The sequence below is a fragment of the Rattus norvegicus genome, chromosome 8 (genome assembly GCF_021556685.1).
Source record: "Rattus norvegicus strain SHRSP/BbbUtx chromosome 8, alternate assembly SHRSP_T2T, whole genome shotgun sequence".
Taxonomy (NCBI): Eukaryota; Metazoa; Chordata; class Mammalia; order Rodentia; family Muridae; genus Rattus; species Rattus norvegicus.
The window spans coordinates 95,361,501-95,381,964 of NC_141541.1; the positions used below are offsets into that span (position 1 = coordinate 95,361,501).

The following is a 20,464-nucleotide window of genomic DNA, read 5'->3' on the forward strand; positions in this document are numbered from 1 at the left end:
GGCAGCTGGTCAAGACAGGCCTGCGGGTGCCCTCAAAATCCACACAGGGAGTAGAGCAGGGGGCTAAGAGCGCCTGCTCGGTCACACTCACTAAGGACATGAAGTTTACCCAGACCCTTGGTTATCTGCTGACCTCGCCAATCTCCCCATTAGCTCTCCCTATGCCACTTTCTAGCTCTGGACAGAGTTAACCAACTAAGTCTCTGCACAAGGTAGGTTCTAGGTCAGCCATTACTGAGCCTTGAACAGAAAGGCTGGGCAGAGAGGAGACAGGAAGCCTTCACTGAGCAACCAAATAGTTAGTCAGTATCTGTCCATTTCTCTGTGTGGCTGTCTGTCTCTGTCTCTGTCTCTTTCTCCTTCTCTATCTCTCCATCATGGAGACCCCCTTATGTGAACTGGAGACAAAGTGCCCTGAACCTGGGAGTAGACGGCTTCTGGAAAGGAAAGAGAAGAGCATAATGTCAATGCCGAACATGGCACTGTGGGTGGCTGAGAACTTCTGACATCCAGGCAGAGGCAAGGTGGAGAGAAACATTAATCAACAGCACAACTAATTCTGGATTAGTGCGACTTCATTATATAAAAATGATAGCCTAGTGTCGTGGTCTGAGTAAGTGCTAAGGCCCAGGTAACTGCTGACTGTCTAGCCAGCCATTCTGTGCTGTCACCAATGTTATAAGGAAATGTTCTCTGTGCTGTTACTAGGAAATTTCTTATGCCTGGTGACTGCATGTTCTGTAACGTTCTGTGCTTTGGTGTTCTTGGAAAGCAATCACAATAGAAGTCAGTGTTTAGTTCGCCACAATAACCTGAGACTCGAACCAAGTGCCAGGCGGCACTTCCTGTACCTGTGTATGAGCTTTCACAGTTATTGATTTTATAAGCTGCCCCGGGATGGACCCCAACACAAGAGAGACACTTGCACCAATAAAAGAAGCTATTCAGAATAAGACTTCCATTTTTGAGTAGGGGGTCAAAGTTTTAAGTTCCCAAGACCTCTCTGGAAATTGAGACAGAGTAAGATATGTATGTGGGTAACTGACATCTGGTTGGCAAGTTAAGACATAGGCAACAAGGCCAGCCCCTGCCAGAGTCGAATACCCCCAACCAATGGGAGCAGGATAGATGTACAAGAGGCACATAAGGAAACCCCCCCCTAAACCCTGATTGCTGGAATAACCTGGCCCAGATTGTTTGTGGATTTCAAGGCTTTAAAGCTCTGTAAGATCCAGGCTCACAGGCACAGCCAGTTCCCGACCATGGCCCCATCCATCAGTCCTGGGCGAATGCTCAATAAACTATTCCCGTCTGGCTGAGATCAGTGTTCCTGTGGTTTGTGAGGCGACTCCTGAACCCCAACAATAAGGACGACCCCACAGGCTCAAATATTTGCTGGTTTGGTCCTCAGTTGAAGAACTGTTTGTAAGGATTAGAAAGTGAAGACTTGTTAGAGGTGTGTCAATGGGAGTGGGCTTTGAGGTGTCAAAAACCCATGCCAGGCCTTGTGTCACTGTCTCTGTGTGTCTGTATGTCTCTCTCTCGCCTCCTTCCCTCTCTCTTCTTCTCTCTCTCCCTCACCTGTCTGTCTCTCTGCTTATCCAGCACCATGCCTACCTACATACAGCCATGCTCCCCACCATGACCTTCAGAATCTGTTAGCAAGCTCCCAATCCTATGCTTTGTTTTATAAGAGTTGCCTTGGTCACAGCTCTCAGGTTATTGGGTTTTCCTCATTTATGGATTGAAGGACTAATGAGGAGTGTCAGGTTAATTCCTGATCTACAGATGAGACAAGAATCAGACTGGATGTCCTGGTACACACCTTTAATCCCTCCACCCAGGAGTCAGAGGCAGACAACCTCTGTGAATCTGAAGCTAGCCTGGTCTGCACAGGGAGTTTCAGGTCTGTCAGCTACACACCCTGCCTCAAACAACAGCAATAATTACCCCGGGGCTGTGGAGATGGCTCAGTGATTAGAACACTGGCTGCTCTTTTAGAGGGTCAGAGTTGGATTCCCATCACCCACATGGCTTGTAACTGTCTGTGACTCCAATTCCAGGGGATCTATGCCCTCTTGTGTCCACAAGCATAAGACACACACTTATATACACGCAAGGAAAACACTCAAACACGGGGATCTAAATCACTGAGAACATAGGTACTGTCCCAAATGGGAGAGAAACAATGGAATCGCTGGCTCATCTAGTGATGAACACCTGACACACTATGTGAAAAGGAGAACTGTCAGGCTGTTTTGCACACAATGGTGCAACTCTATGTTATCTTTATATTCATGTCAAAATGAAAATATTGGATAGACAAAACTAAGCCATTTTGTGTTATGATGTAATTTTCAAATATTTGAAGAGAGCAAAAGGTTCCGGCCCATACGTCAAGTCAGATGCATGTTAGCACAGACATGACTCTGTCTGCAGCACAAACAGCCCAGGACACCAACCTGAGCTGCCCTGCTAGGCACCCACAGGCTGAAAGACTGTTGCCAGCACCAGAGAAGTTAACAGTCTTTCTCTTCATAATTAAAACAAAAATTCAAGAACGGAGGCTCGACAGATGATTTAACTAAAATGCCTGCTGTCCAATCAGAGGAGTCAGAACACAGATCCTGGTGCCTGCACAGAAGCCCACTGCATGGCACAGCTCCGCAATCAGCACTAGGACAGAGGCCGAGCATCACCCACCTACACTGCGCTGTCCCTGGCTCCTCAGCCAGCCAACTGGGAATCTCTGACCTTCACACACCTTCATACACACGCATTCACCCTTGCACAAGTACATACACAAGTACTATTCACACTTCACACACACACACACACACACTTTGCCTTCATGAATATCTGTGCACCTCTTGTGTCCAGCTGATGTCCTTGGAGGAGCAGAGAAGACATCAAACGCCCTGGAACTGAAGTTACAGACGGTTGTGGGGCACCATGTGGGCTAGGAATTGAACCCAGATCCTCTGGAAGAGCAGCCAGTGCTCTTAAGCACAACCCATCTCTCCAGCCCCCTCAAACCAGTTTTTGTGTATGTGTACTGTAAGTTGGAAGTGATTAAATCTGGCGTTGTGGAATAAAACAAGTCACTCTAATGTCTGAACGGTTACTTCAGTTAACTGGTTAGCTGACCCAGACAGCCTTCCCTGGGCCCTCGGGCAGTGAGCGTCCACAGCACTGGACTTGTTCTTCCAGGCGCTTCTGCTGAACTGCTTTCACTGTGTCCGCATCGTGTCCACTGTTAATGGCATTCTGAAGAAGGACCTTAAAGAGACTGAACTCTTTAGCTACAGGGGCAACATGGTCTTTTTAAAATACAAAGATCTCAAGACCAAAACCAACCAGGGAAAATTCTCAGTGTCAGAGTGTTCAAACAGGAGTAGCCTTGAGGCCAGGAGGACTGCTCAGTAGGAAAAGTGCTTCTGTGAGCATGAGGTCCTGAGAGGCTCTCAGTATCTACGGTTGTGGGCAAGGCTCTGCCACGCACACACTTAGACTCACAGTGCAGGAGGCAGAGACAGCTGGAACCCTCTGGTCAGCCAAATCAGCCAGACCCAGGTTTAGTGAGAGACCTACCTTAAGGAACTAGGTGGAAAGCAAAAACATACCCTAAATCGAACACACAGACACACACAGACACACACACACACACACACACACACATGCACACACATTCACACACACACGCACACACACACGCACACACATACATGCACACTCACACACACACTCACACACACTCACACACACACGCACATACACACACACTCACACGCACATACACACACTCACACACACACACTCACACACATTCACACACGCGCGCCCACACACACTCACACACACGCACACACACTCACACACACACTCACACTCACACACATAAACACACACACGCACACTCACACACACCCACACACACATACACACACACTCACACACACACATTCACACACGCACACACACTCACACATGCGCACACGCGCGCGCACACGCACACACATACACACACTCACTCACACACACACTCACACACACTCACACACACACGCACATACACACACACTCACACGCACACACACTCACACACACACACACTCACACACATTCACACACGCGCGCCCACACACACTCACACACACGCACACACACTCACACACACTCACACTCACACACATAAACGCACACACGCACACTCACACACACCCACACACACATACACACACACTCACACACACACATTCACACACGCACACACACTCACACATGCGCACACGCGCGCGCACACGCACACACATACACACACTCACACACACTCACACACACACTCACACACACTCACATTCACACACACATGCACACACACACACTCACACACATAAACGCACACACGCACACTCACACACACACCCACACACACATACGCACACACACACTCACACACACACTCACACACACACTCACACTCACACACACACACACACGCACAACTCTCACGGGGTCTTCACTAAAGAGAGATGAAGAAACACGTAGGGTGTGCTGCACAGAGAGGAGAGAGCTGTGAAGGTGCAGCAGAGAGAAAACTGCAGTGAGCGCTCAGTTGCCATGGCAGCGGTTTCTCTTCCTTGTTTAGTTATGGTGTTTCACTAGGGAGTACAAGCTGACCTGGAGCTCTCGGTATAGCCAAGACTGGCCTTAACCTTGAAATCCTACATCTACACCCATCCCTGAAAATGCTGGGATTGCAGATATGCATGAGCCACCACACCCATTTTTTTTTCTTCAGAAAAGAAAAAAAAATTTCGAGTTGGGAGGTGGTGGTGGTGGGGTCTGGGTGTCACCATTTAACTCTGGGTGACCTGAAACTTGCAACATACCCCAGACACTTTTTGAACTCACAGAGACCCATTTGGTCCTGCCTCCAGAGTGCTGACATTAAAACCCATGAACCTTTGACAGCGATTAGTAATTACTACTTGTGAAATGAGAAATAAAACGAATTTACCTGACATCTGACATTGCCACTAGAGGGTGCTAGAGTTAAAGGAAGAAAACATGGGCTAAAGAATCCAGATCATTTTTGTTTTGTCCTAACAGAAATGATTATACTTTTCCTTATGTGAAAACCTTAAAGTGCTCTTAGTAATTATGTATGTATGTATGCATGTGTGTGTGAGTGTGTATATATGTATATATATATATATATATATATATATATATATATATATGAATTTGTCAATATTTTTTGAGCTAAGAAGAAACGAACCAGACATCAACTGTCACACTTCTAACGCTACAAAGAAAACGCCTGAAGCACGGTAGAGCCTCCTGGCATCTACCCCAGAGAGGGGCAGGAGCTACCCAGGCTATGCTCTTAGATCACACCACTGACTCTGGAATCTGCCCCTGCTCTTGGGATTCCTCTCCACAGTGCATAGAACAGCATGTTTGCTGGAAAATGCAGTCAGGTTTCACTTAGCTCAGCTATTATGTTAGACAGTGTTTAGTTTGTTGAGAAGAAATTGACAAGTTTCCGGCTCATAGAGTGTATTCTGCCAAAATCTGGAACACAGTTAGGACAGGATCAGCATGCTCGTTAACAGTTCCTGGTTACACATGTACGTCCGCCCTCGTCACTGGCCTGCTGAGGCTGGGGTTTGGAAGGGAACGACAACTGTAAGCTCACGGGAGCGTAGCACCAGGAAGAATGACACTCTGTCTCTGAGCTGCAGCCTCATGTTCTCTCCAGCAGTGTCCATGAAACTATGGCTAATCTGTTAGCTTGCAGCTGGGTAAAAGCAGTTCTCAGCTCTCCACGACTGCCTGGCAGGGGGCTCTGACACCCCGAGGGCCTTTCCTCGAGAGCTGACTTCTCCTATCGGTGGTTTCCTAAAAATGCCTCATTGCAGCTTTATTCATTTATGGAGGGGTGTGTGGCACACGTGTGCCATGACACACGTGTGGAAATCAGAGACCAAGCTGCAAGACTTTTCTTCTACACGACGTAGGTCCTGCGCACTGAGTTCAGCTCATCAGCGTTGGCAGCAAGGACCTCTACCCACAGAGCCATCTCACAGCCCCTCAGGGAGCTGTGAACACACAGTGCCCTGTCTGAAACTAGTGTAGCTTTTATCTCCTGTACTGAAACGGCAAGGACAGACACTTCTACTATACTGTACCAGACTGTAAAATGCATTATTTAGGAAGGGTCACAATGGAGAAATGTTCCTCATCAACGTTTGGAAAAAAAATACCTTTAGTTGTTTCACTGATGTCCTAAAAGTTCATCAGTGGCTAAGGGCATAAAAGATTCCTCCTAGGAAACGAAACTTTGTCACTACTGAGGAGGGATCTCACGAGTGACGCTTAGGAACCTGCCACCTGCTCCCGATCTCTGCTTAGTATTCTTCACACTTGACAGACAGTTGTGACACTAAATAAATAAAGCACTGTGCTGAGCAAACCCAGCCGTAGCATGCACCCCACTTCACAGTACCTCAGCCGTGGTGAGGAAGACCGAATCATTGATGTGTCTCAGTCCACAGGCCACTACCCCAAGAGCAACTCCAGGGAACACATAGGAGTTGTTGCCTTGGCCAGGAAACAGAGTCCGTCCATCTGGAAGAGTGACTGGATCAAAAGGACTGCCGCTGGCAAAGATCGCACGGCCCTGCAACAGACAGAGGCTACTGATGATAGGAGAAGTGGGGTAGCTGAGGACAGATGTATCCTAACAGAAGGAGGCTTACAAGTGTCTAGAGCCTAACTCCTGGCGAGCCGGTGCTGTGCTGTTGGTACTGCCAAGCGGTCAGGACGGGGCACTTTTTACTGTTCTCTGTATTAGTCTGCCCAGGAATGGGCACAGCACGGGATTCTCTAAGGCTGCTACTCTGTTCTCTGCAGTAGTCCAGCTACAAGCCCAACAGCCACATCGGTAGAGGCATCTAACTACAAACGTCTGAAGAAAAGTCAAGAGGTTCCTACAACTTTTGAGATGGCAACTAGGTTAGAACTTAATGTCAAGTTTCCTGGTGACTTTCAATGTTTTACAACACAGAGCATGAGGTGAGATCTTAAGAGAGAGCTGAGGCCATCTATTTCTGACACAGTGGAAGTTTTAAATATGTCTATATAAGCTGAACTAACTTTACGTGTGTGTATGGCAGGAGCTCTAGGCTAACGAGGACTGTTAACATCACAGAAAGAAAACACTTAATCACACACTGTCAAACAAGGGCCTCCTACATGCGAGGTGCTGCACTACGATTCTGTTACTGCTCCAGGACTGTGTGTTCTCCGCTGTGATTTAAAGCTATGAAGAATGTGAAGGAAGCTCAATCTGTGTATGGAATAAAGACTAAGATGACTCAGGATACTGAATGCCAACCCAGAAGAGAGAGAAGTCAGGGCGTAGCTCCTTGTCAAGAACATCATTAGCTCCAGCAATGAACGCTTGAAACGCCATCACAAAGGAGAGCCTTCAAGTCTGTCTTGCACGTAGTACTATGACTTTGTGCTGTGTTTACATCTTCTACGCTATTTTATATTTCCAAAATAAAAGTTTTACATGCATAAAACTAAATTTCATTTTTGTTATGATATTCGCAAGTCTTTGAGGAGAGTAAAAGGCCTTCTGCCAACCTATCAGTCAAATATATGTTAGTACAAACACAGTATAAAATTAACTTTTTATTTTTAAAACAGCGAAGTATTGAGTGCTGGGGACTCTATGCCAGTCTGGCTGGGTATCAGCATAGCTGCCCAGATCCTCCACACATGGCATCAAAATCCAAACCCAAAATTTAGCTAAGCAAAAGTTAAACTGTGGTTTCATTGTGTATGCTTCAGTGCTTAGAAACAGCTAAAGATATCTTCATAACCACCCAAAGCTAAGTCATGTCCCTTTCATTTTTTTATATTTAAATCTTTCTTTCCAAGTCATGAAAACATACAACGCTGATTTATTTCCTGAAGATGGGATAGGGAGTCAACACTGAAGACGAGTCTTTCACGTATCTTTCAGCTCTGATGTCAAGAGAAGGTCATCAACACCTTGAGCATCCCAGGCTTCCTGCAGAACGGGTACCTGACTGCTCACCTTGGTCACTTTATAGCACTCCTCTGCAGAACACTCAGCTTTGCTGGTCGGATTACTCAAAGCAAAGATGATGGGCCGCTCGTTGAAGGCAGCCATATCCTTGAGAATTTGTTCTGTGAAAGCACCACCAATTGCAGCAACTCCTATGAAGGAAACAAGAAATGGAGGCTCAGAACTATCGCTGGTTAATTCTTCCGAAAGGCCCGGGCCCCAAAACAGCGGGATATGACAGCTCATCTCTAACAGGCCCTAACGAAGCACAGAATGTTCACACTGAACCCTAGTGATGAAACGGTATTGCTCAAGGCCAATCATCTTTAGGGCTAAAAATCAACAAGTGCCTCTCATAAATCACAGATGTGACATTGGACTCACGAATCAGAAGTCCGAGTCAGTCATTAGGAACTGTAGTTACCAGCATTTCTATCAGGAAATCAAACCATGGCTAACACATTCTCTCGAAGCGATTCTGCGTAGACTGTGGTAATTATGTCTTTATGAGGTAATGTTAGCTATCACCTCATTCCACTGTGACCTGAGATAACCACTCACTGGAAACAGAATAAAGCTACTAACACACTAGCATAAGGAAGGCGAAAGGCAGCAAACTAACTGAAGGACGCACTGCATAAAGCAACACTGAAGGCTGTGCAAAGGTCTCTGTGGTCTGGATCGCTGTTCTTGATGTTGTCAATTGTCAACTATTGCAGAAGGGCTCCTAAAACTGGACTATGATTGAAAACAGACAGACATACACAGAAAGGGAACAAACTTTCCGGCACATTCAGGAAAGGCATCTACCTGCATAATGAAACCTGGAAAGGGGCTGAACATGGCAGATGTAAGCAAGCTGACACAGCACAGGGCCACGTACTTCAGCTCAGATACAGAATATGCACAAGGAAGGCAGAACTATGAGGACCCCGCTACTTGAGTGTGCCCATTTTCCTTCTGGATTCCAACGGTTTAGAATTTTTAAAAAGCAAAACAATGCTAAGTAGGTCAAATTAAAGGAAAAGAGAGTAGAAAAGCATTTACCTATGAGAGCGGTTGGTTTTATCTTCTGAACAATGGCTTCTAGGTTCTTCATTTCTTCATGTTCATGGGCAAACACCTCTTTCTCTTCTGTGAGAGAAGCACGCCCCTAAGAAATGTAAATGGAAAGTCAAAATATTGCAGTTGTGTGGGTCAAAGGCACAGCTAACATCATACTGTGTCCTATGCATGCCATCTATTGGTGAAGCCCCTTGTCTAAAGGCCATCGTATTACTTCACTTGTCCCTTCTGATTTTTCGAAACAGCATTTCCCTGGATAGCCCTGACTGTCCTGGAACTCACTCTGTAGACCAGACTACCCTCAAACTCACAGATATCTGCCTGTCTCTGCCTCCCTAGAGCTGGGATTAAAAGTGCACACCACCACGGCCCAGCTTCTCTTGTCCTTTCAACAAATATTTGCATGGCAGATGGTGGGTGTCCCAGACAATGGTGATACAGCAGTGAGCAAAACAAATCCAATGAGAGCTTTGAGACACAGGCTACGTACACTAACTGTTATTTAACACACGAGGACACAGGTTTGGAGACTGAGTGATCCAACTTATGACAGGGACTGTCTGTAGCTGCCTTTCCACTATAGCACACAACTGCCTTGGAAGAGCAGTTTTCCAAACTGTAAGACTGGATGCAAACTGTCAGGCCTGAAGCTGGTGTAATCTCCTTGCTTTAAAGCATGTGTATGTTTGTGTGTGCGTGTGTGTGTGTGTGTGTGTGTGTGCGCGCCCGTGCGTGCATGTGTATACTTATGTGTCTGAGTTCATGCATAGAGCATGAATTAATAATACTCTGTTTGGCTGCTGGTCCTCATCTACCTTGTTTAAGACGGAGTCCCTCTTCACCACTGTGTACCCATAAATCAGGCTAACTGTCTGCAAGCGTCCAGGAAATCTGTTTCCACTTCCCATCTTGCCATATGAGTTGCTAAAATTACAGACGTGTGCTTTATGTGGGTTTTGGGGGTTTGAACTCAGGTCTTCATGACTGTATGGCAACCACTTTACCCAATGAGACATCTCTGCAGCCTAATTTTATTTCCTTTTAAAAGCATATACAGAATCCTAGAAAATCTGAAACATAACTGTCTTCTTGTTTCCTTCTTTGTAAACAAGTAAGGCGGGAACCTACACCTCATCAGGTCACCAGGGGTAAAGGCACAACAGGAAATGGGAAGCACTGGGGGGAGGGGGCATTGTCAGCTGAGATAAAAACTTCTGTGAAGAGGACAGAACAGAATTCCAAGCCTATGTAATTTTGGAACATTATCCTAGTCTGCTACAAATGCTATTCACGTGCCACTGCTTTGCATTATAAATGTGACATTACATTGGGTGGCTTCCCAAGAAGAGAGCACACCGCTGGTCACTGCTGTATTCCAGGAAGCGTCCTCCTCCTTCCCGTTCCTGTATCAACACGTGCATCCGAGATTGGTACTGGAGACAGAATCCAGGGCTTGACACGCCTGAGGAAATGTTTTAGGTACTAACAAGTGTAACTGTCGGATGAGTCCAGTCTTTCTTCTGTTCGTGAACAGACTGCCTCTTTCCTTCCAGTAAAGCAAGGTGATCTCAGCAGCACTGTGGAGTCAGTTGTCTCCCTTCCCACACATGAACTGTAAACTGATAGCAAGTACATAGAGACCAGTTCCAAATACTTCTTTTATGTAGCAAGATTTTGCTTTTTAGTAACATTTAAAACCTTTGACAATACTGGAAATTTTATAGTTCTTATAAAATGTAAGGTCCATTGGGGAATTCTTTTTTTCTTTTTTTTTTTTTTAGTACACTGTAGCTGTCTTCAGACACACCAGAAGAGGGCATCAGATCCCATTACAGATGGTTGTGAGCCACCATGTGGTGACTGGGAATTGAACTCAGGCCCTCTGGAAGAGCAGCCAGTGCCCTTATCTGTTGAGCCATCTCTCCAGCTCCACTGGGGCACTCTTATCGAGTGCTCTCAAGTACTCTGTTAACTTCACAGACAGGGTTTACTTCATTCACATAGCTCCATCACAAACAGTAGGCAGTACACTGGCACAGAAAGAATGAGTGCGCCAAATGACAAGGTTTTGGAAGAAAACGGACATTTGGTATAACAAAGAATGCGCTCTCAAGTGAGTTAGAGACGTAGTAAACACAGTCTTTCCCAATCCCCCGTCCTCCCTTCCTGTGTCAGTGCTCTCTGCCATGGAGCTCTGCAGATCCGCCCACAAAAAGCAGTCGATAGAAATGCTCTTTACCTCACTGTGGGTTATAGCTCAAGAACCCATCGCCAGTTATTACACCGAGCTGTGAGACAGCATAGCTTACGCTAGCCGGCATTAAGTGTGCTCAGAATCCGAGCTATAACAAACGGAACATCACACACTGTACTACAGGGGGAACGCTGGTGTGTAGCCCTCTGCATCAGGGCACTGGACGATCCCAGGGGAACGGTCAGGCTGGGTGTGTCTCTTCCTTGCCTGTGTCTTTGGACTGGAACATACAGCTGCCCCCACCCCTCAGTCGTAAGAAGAGTCAGCACACCCACCTATCCCCTTGGACCTTTGCCATTGCCTGTGGCCTGCTGTTGGGCACCAACATGGACCAGGATGAGGCATACGTGGACTCATGCCGAAGAAGCTAAGAGCCGCACAGCAAACAGCACCAGTGCTCTCCACTCTGACCCAGAAGAAGCCACTGTTGTGTTTCATCAAGATGCTGCGATGACTGAGAACGTGGCATTGGGGTCCAACACAAAGCAGCTTTAATATTGGCTCCGTATGCTGCCATTTTTTAACCTAACCTTACTCCTAATGACTTTAGGAATGGACGGCTCTTCTTTAGTTTAATAAAAATCAATGCTTTTGCAATCTCTCTTCCTCCTCAGCTCCCTCACTGGTTGGTAGCAAATATCATCTTGCCTTATTATAAAGAGAAAAGCAATTCTTGTCATGGAAAAACAACAAAATTTGGAATCATTTGGTACTTACAGTTTTTAATATCTAAACCATTTCTGAACGATTTCTATAAGAAGTGTGTCCTAAACTTCATGGTTAATTTGAGTTTTACAGAGTAAAATTTCCAGTAGAAATACTAAGTAAATTTCTGGCTTGAGAAGGCATATTTTCTGGGAACTCAGCTGCAAGCATTCTAAACAAAACATGATACAATTTTGGCTTCTCCACAGAAATGCATACCCCCAGTTTCAGTTGTAAAAGCAAGAAACCAGCCTATGCTCTTTAGCCCTAGGAGACAAATGCTACAGAACTCCACATAGGTGTCAACCTGACCTCTATGCTCGAGGTCAAAGACCAAGCTATATCCACCGCTTTCCTCAGCTTGCATGTCTGTCCAGAGTGTCTGCATTAAACACATCAGTAGCTAATGGTTGTACCCTCACTACAAACAGAAAGGCTATGAGGAATGCAGACAATGAGGAGGTCAACTCCAGGCAGGCAGGAGTAGCTCAGCAAAGGCATGCAAACTGCGCCAGGTGTACAGTTTTAGGTAAGCTGCCGATGAACAAGATAAAATGGAAATTGATTCCTTTTCTTTTGATCACAAACCAAAAATTAACCATGAATATGTGAAAAATAAAGCTAATATAAATTCTTAGAGGTCATTTTTGACAGTAGCTTAGATAACCATACTCAAATTAGTATAAATTTTGTTACTGCTAAAAATAACATGTAAAAGAGTTGGGTTATACTAAATGTGAACCAGAAACCTGAAATATGAAACTTAGCATAATAAATAACCTGAAATGGCATACTTTAACGTAACAGCCTAGGTTCAGATGGTCAGGGTGGCAAAAGAAACATCTAGTTGTAATTTACAGTACTGTTCTCATCTCTATAAACAATATGTTAACAGCTTGTGACAATTTGTTGGCTAGGGACATTACTAAAGAGCAAAATACATTTTGATAAATGGTAAATTCCTGTTAGTTTTAAAGTTTATACAAGATTTAGGAAAAGGAGAGACAGAGAAGACCTTTCAGCTCAGTAAAGGTGGGACTGGGCTGTGGATGCACCAGCCCCTCTACTCAATGCAGGGCTCTCAGCCTTCGACTCGCCCACATCTTGCTTTCTCCACCTATGAGCTGGGTGGATCACCTCTGATGGCCAAACAAACGAACTGTATTTGAGCTTTCCCAAAACTGAGAGAACAGCAATAACCTAAGGAAAGGAGACTCCCCAGCTTGACTTCCAGGACTAATTCAGCTCTAACTCAACTCAAGTGAGGCCGCGTGTGTCCTTTCCAAACATTTTAAAGTATTAAGGGAAGACAGACACAGCTCCACACTGTCACTCCTGGAGCCTGATCAGGTCCCTTCATCTTCTAGGGGCTCTTCAACTTGGGTCAAACCAGGATTCAGCATCGACATAGAAAGGAATTTTAGAACTAGTTAATTTGAAGCAAAATTGGAGATTTAACTCAAAATAATAATAATAATAGTTACCACCACCACCACCACCACCACCACCATCATCATCATTAACATCATCATCATGTGTGTGTGCTACCTACAACATGTGTGGAGACCAAAGAACAACTTGTGAGAGTTGGTTTTCCCTTCCAATGCTACATGGACTCTAGGGACTGAACTGGGGTCTCCAAACTTGCACTGCAAGTAGCTTTACCTGCTGAACCATCACACTGGTCCATTCTTGAAAACATTATTACAGATATTTTATAACCTTAGCCCTGGGTGCTGGGAGAAAAAGAGGGGATTGAAAGAAAGACACAGCCGAGAGCATGATGCGGGCTTCCCCAGGGGAGCCGCACAGCTGAGCATGGGCTCCTAATGGCAGAGTCACAGTTGTGTTACAATGAAGCACACACACCCTTCTGGTGGCTCTCAGGCTACATTTCTCATGTTCTTTCTCTTTTGGTCAGTGAGGTTCTGGAGTGGCTCCAGGGTTGCCCATAGCGAGTGATAAATTGATACAATAAAATCAGAAAGCTCTCGGACTGTACAAGTTCCCTGTCTCTTTCCTCTAAGACTCCTAGAAAACTACAGTTCAGCCAGGACCAGGCTGTAAGCAGCTCATCACTGAGCTAGCAATTCTTGCTTCTCAACTGGTAAAGGCTTCAGCTGGATGCCTGGGCGAGAGACTCCTCTCCTGTCTGTCCCCAAGATTTCCCCTTTCTTTCTATCCTGTCTCAGCTTCCTTCCCAGGGGATGAGGAAAGACTAGCTGGTTTTGAGAATCAGTTTTCTAATCTGGAAAGATTAGCTTCTTTAAGACATAAGTTTTCAGAAAACTATAAAACAATGCATTCAAACAAGAAGAAATGAATACATAAGTTTGTAATCACAGACTTCTGGTAATACTGTTGTGAAAACAACCTGAAATTAATGAAAACATTTATGTGCTTAGAGCCCCTAATTTCCCTAGAATGCGTAGCAAATCATAAGGCATTGACAACACTGTACTGAACATCTCCAAACTGCTCCAGTATATAGGTTTAAATAAACCTGTCACTTATCTCCATGAAAATGGACAGATGTGTGTTTTATTGCAGACATCTTACTTTATTAATCACAAAAACCACTGGCAGGTCTTGGCCATGGACGGAGGACTTGGCAGAATGTACTCTAACTAGTAAGAAGCATCAATCTTCCACAGCCCAGGCCTCACAGATTCTTTTCCTGGTGTGACTTACAAATGCTGACTGAACACTGAAAGACAGCCAGGAGTCATGGAACAGTAACACCAGCAAAGCTGAAGGGCTCTACTGGACACACGCAGAACCAAGAGACAAAATATAATGCACTAAATATTTTCCATGCCACCTTCACAGTTGGTTTAATGGTGGAGTTTAAAAACAGCCAGGATGGGGCAGCCCTGTCTCCTGCAGTGTTGCTGTAACTTTCCTAAGCTTTCTAAAGTTTCCCTCCTTTCCCCGACTCAAAGCATACTCCTATGCCAGTCACTTCACCTGAATATACAAAACATCTCTTTTTTTCCTTTGTCCCCTTGCTTTAGGCAGATAGTGGGGTCTTAGGGCCTCAGATGGGGTTTCAGGTTCAGAGTTGGACCAAGGACACACAGACACAGTAGAAATAAGACAGCTGATTAATAAAGATGGCACTCCCAGAATTACGTATGTACACATGCACATGTGTGCTGCATGCACACACATGGACTCATGCTCTAGTTACTGTCTTGCCACAACCCTGTTTCTCCCCTTTTACGTTTTTTAGCAGAGTGTTTGTAGACATCTATTTATCCAGAAAACCCAAATGTGGTAGCCTGTCTCCTTCCTTTTCTCCCTCCCTGCTCCCCCTTCCTTTCTTCCTTCTGTCCTTGTGCCAAACATATTGGGAATAGTTAGAAATTTCTTTGTCAGGTTGCCTTTTTAATCCCCCCACACACACACACAATTTGTGCTGACTCTTATTATAAGAAGATGTGACCAGGCTGAACATGCTTTTTTAAACACACCTAAGATATAAGATTACAGGAAGTAAACCAATTATAATTCTACATGTCAAATATCAATAGCCATTTTCTGTTAAAAAATGCATGCATATAATCAAAGAGTGTTATTCTTATAAATACCTACAAATACACAGGTTTTCTCTTATTTAAATTGAAAAGGAAGGAAGTGATCAAATCGGGCTCTTGTTTCTCAGAGCACATGTAAAGTGTCACTACTGCTGAAGTGGTACAGTGCCACTCTCAGTCTCTGACAGAACAGGGGAAAGAGAAGCTTACCCTGCGTGTAGCTCCCAGCCCTAAACGTCAGAAGGAAACTATCCCAGCTATCACGACAGCACATAGCATGCCTGTGTCCACCAGGAGCTAAGCTTCCCCAGGAGCTACATATGTAACTGTCAACACTGAAGTAAATGACTGAGATAAGAGGGAAAAAGCTGACATTAAATCACCCTTACAGCAGCCTGTTACACGAATGTAAGGTCACAGCGCACTCTCTGTGTTAGTGCTCTGTCTAAGCACTGGGCTGGCTCATTAGCAAGAGTCACTTAAGCAATGGGCCCTGTGGCACCCGGTCTGTGTTATGGCCTCTGGGCCTTTCCAGCAGCATCAGGAGGCGACACTGAGAGACTGCGCAGCTGACAGGCCTGTCCTTCACATCACTCTTTCTGGTGTCATCTGGGAAGATCTTTACAGACCTGTATGCTTAGTAAGTACTGGATTATTTATACTAAAATGTATTAATTTAGGTGAATAAACTGATAGCAATTAATTTTTGCTATATAATACTAAAGTAGAATATTTGAAGGTCATCAGTAACCTAATAATTGATCCCAATGACACTAGTTATATAGTTACTAGTTGCTATGAGTTAAGTTATGTTATACTATATATTACTGATATTCTATAGCATAAACTCCTTTTGCCATATGGCTATAGGCAAATGGTAAGAAGGAGTTTCAAAAATATTCTACTTTAAATTTTATGGTTCTTTTAATATATTATGAATAGGCCCATTATAAGCTAATAAAACTATTACAGGCTCTCAGGAGATATGTAAGGACTAACTTAAAATGAAAGCCATGCAAAAGAATCGTATAAATTGGAAAGCAAGACTATGCTAACTTTCTAGCATGTCTAAAATTTATTAGTTTCCCAGCAAAAATCAATACAAGATTTTTAGCTGTTTAATAGCATGAAGCACTGATTAACTGAAACTTAGAATGTCTGTTTTATATTAAATAGTATACAGGCCAGCTATTAAGTACACAACAGTCTTTTAAGACATAACTTTATCTTAGCAAGTTGCACACACACACACACACACGTGCACACACACACACGCACACACACACACCCCTCTTAACGTTAGCAGGTGAAGGCCATGAAGTAAACGTTGCTGGCTGGGTCTAACCACTGCAGTCACTCCTAGTGCTGCAATCCATGGAACCTAGAGTTTTGGCTCAGTTGACTATGTTAAAATTATGCTAATAGCTAGGCATGCTTGTGTGGATTTCACATTAAAATGTCACTCATAAACTCCCACCATATGGGCTCTTGAATGTTGTACTTTCCTGAGACAACATGGCATGTAGTTGCTTTATGTGGCATCTAACAGTGGTCCTAACAGTCCTCTTTCTAGCTCGGAGTCTCCCCTAAAGGTCAGTCCTGGATCTCCAAAGCCCGACGATATACTTCCACTGTAGTCTCCACAGGTACCAGGAGCTTGCTTTGTGTCAACGCACCTCACTGTCCTCTCAAAGCAGCTGTTCTTCTCTTTACACCTAGCCCCTTGGGAATGCAGCATGACCCACTCTACCCTGTGCCTCCTTCCCATTTCCCACGCTCTCAGTACACCAGCCCTTCCTGGAAAACGTCTATGGAATCAAGCCTCTCTCACTCACCTTTGATAATCTCTGAGGATTACTGCAACAGCTGTGAAACTAATTTCTTTTTCTCACTGTACCTCCTCTCAAACCACCCTCCACAATGCCCTCAGGATGACTGAAAAGGCAAGTGTCTCTGCTCACTCCTCTTCAGACTCATGTGACATATCATCTGTGTCACCAGCCATGTGTTTCCTTTCCACTCTAACACTCAGTCTCTCACAGCAGAGTAAGCACATGCCCTGTCTTCACTAGAAAGCCACTCATTCAATCACTCAGTGAACTACTATCAGGTGTGAACTAGTTATGTGTGTGACTGGGAGGATCCAGAGGGGACACACGACCCTTAGCTTCTGATAGTCAGGACCTCCATGGCCTGTCACCATACTTCCCTTTCAGTTTCACGTACAGGGAATTTCAGGTCTCTGGGGACTCCACAGTAATTCCAAACTCTTTGTTGTCAACATAGCCTTGGAAAGGCTTGTGCTTTGGGGAATGGCTCAGTCTTCCTTCCCTCCACGTGTCCCTCATGCATCAGGACACTTCTGTAACAGTACATTCTGATTCTTAAAAGCAACAAGTCCTAAAAATTAAACTTACTGGTTGCTAGGCATAATGTGTACGCCTCTAATCCCAGCACACAGGATGCAGAGGCAGGCACGTCTCTGGGAGTAGAAAGACAGCCTGGTCTACATAACGAGGTCCAGGCCATCCAGGGCTACAGAGTGAGACCCTAACTCAAAGTAAGCTACACGCAACACCTTTAAATTGACAGCTATACACAGCTCACTGCTCCCAACCCCCTTGGGAGAGAGAGCTCGCTGCCCGGACAGGTGGGCACTCCTGAGACTGCAGAGCAGGAGAGACCACCAATACTGCCCACCCCTGCCCACATCCCTGGCCCAAGAGGAAACTGTATAGGGCATCTGGGAACCTGAAGATAGGGGAACTCGAACGGCAGATCCCCCACAGTCCAGACACTGCCCGGACCTGAAGGGAATCAGTCAACAGTTCTCTGCACCCAAATCCCATGGGAGGGAGAGCTAAACCTTCAGAGAGGCAGACACGCCTGGGAAGCCAGAAGAGACTACACTCTGCCCACATTTCTGACTCCAGAGGAATAGACCTAACGCCATCTGGGACCCCGGTGCACAGGGGCTCGGGGAAAAGGCGGCGCAGGCCCTCCTGGTTGTCGCCCTCACCTAGAGCTCAAAAGCAGCCCCCGACGAGCAACTTGAGCCTCGGGACCACAGGTAAGACCAAATTTTCTGCTCCAAGTGACCTGCCTGGTGAACTCAGGACACAGGCCCACAGGAATAGCTGAAGACCAGTAGACAGGAAAGACTACACGCCCGAAAGCAGAACACTCTGTCCCCATAACTGGCTGAAAGAAAACAGGAAAACAGGTCTACAGCACTCCTGACACATAGGCCTATAGGACGGTCTAGCCACTGTCAGAAATAGCAGAACAAAGTAACACCTTAGACAGTCTGATGGCAAGAGGCAAGCGCAGGAACCCAAGCAACAGAAACCAAGACTACATGGCATCATCGGAGCCCAATTCTCCCACCAAAGCAAACACTGAATATCCAAATACAGCAGAAAAGCAAGATCTAGATTTAAAATCACATTTGATCATAATGCTGGAGGACTTCAAGAAAGACATGAAGAACTCCCTTAGAGAAACGCAAAAAAAAACATGAATAAACAAGTAGAAGCCTACAGAGAGGAATCACAAAATCCCTGAAAGAATTCCAACATAATGAAACAGGTGAAGGAATTGAAAATGGAAATAGAAACAATAAAGAAAGCACAAAGGGAGACAACCCTGGATATAAAAAAACCAAAGGAAGAGACAAGGAGCTGCAGATACAGGCATCACCAACAGGATACAAGAGACAGAAGAGAGAATCTCAGGAGCAGAAGATTCCATAGAAATCATTGACACAATGGTAAAAGAAAATGTAAAATGGAAAAAGCTACTGGTCCAAAACATACATGAAATCCAGGACTCAATGAGAAGATCAAACCTAAGGATAATAGGTATAGAAGAGAGTGAAGACTCCCAGCTCAAAGGACCAGTAAATACCTTCAACAAAATCATAGAAGAAAACTTCCCTAACCTAAAGAAAGAGATGCCCATAAACATACAAGGAGCCTACAGAACTCCAAATAGATTGGACCAGAAAAGGAACTCCTCCCATCACATAATAGTCAAAACAACAAATGCACAAAATAAAGAAAGAATATTAAAAGCAGTAAGGGAAAAAGGTCAAGTAACGACAAGTAACATATAAAGGCAGACCTATCAGAATCACACCAGACACAGAAAATGTGGTACATCTACACAATGGAGTACTATAAGCTATCAAAAACAATGACTTTATGAAATTCATAGGCAAATGGATGGAACTGGAAAATATCATCCTGAGTGAGGTAACCCAATCACAGAAAAACACTCATGGTATGCACTCATTGATAAGTGGCTATTAGCTCAAATGCTTGAATTGCACTAGATGCACAGAACACATGAAACTCAAGAAGGATGACCAAAATGTGAATGCTTCACTCCTTCTTTAAAAGGGGAACAAGAATACCCTTGGCAGGGAATAGCGGGGCAAAGTTTAGAACAGAAGCAGAAGGAACACCCATTCAGAGCCTGCCCCACATGTGGCCCATATATATACAGCCACCCAATTAGACAAGATGGATGAAGCAAAGAAGTGCAGGCCGACAGGAGCCGGATGTAGATCGCTCCTGAGAGACACCCCCAGAATACAGCAAATACAGAGGCGAATGCCAGCAGCAATCCATTGAACTGAGAAAGGGACCCCCGTTGAAGGAATCAGAGTAAGCCTAGAAGATCTTGAAGGGGCTCGAGACCCCATATGAACAACAATGCCAAGCAACCAGAGCTTCCAGGGACTAAACCACTACCCAAAGACTATACATGGACTGACTCTGGGCTCCAACCTCATAGGTA

At 45.0% G+C, this 20,464-nt stretch overlaps 1 protein-coding gene across 1 annotated transcript in view; it reads right to left on the minus strand.

Moving 5' to 3' along the window:
* Window positions 1–20,464, minus strand: part of Me1 (malic enzyme 1) — a 111,353-nt gene that overhangs the window by 5,189 nt on the left and 85,700 nt on the right. The window contains 3 exon segments of the mRNA NM_012600.3: window positions 6,512–6,685; window positions 8,114–8,256; window positions 9,152–9,257. Of these exon segments, the coding sequence (NP_036732.3) occupies window positions 6,512–6,685; window positions 8,114–8,256; window positions 9,152–9,257 (423 nt within the window).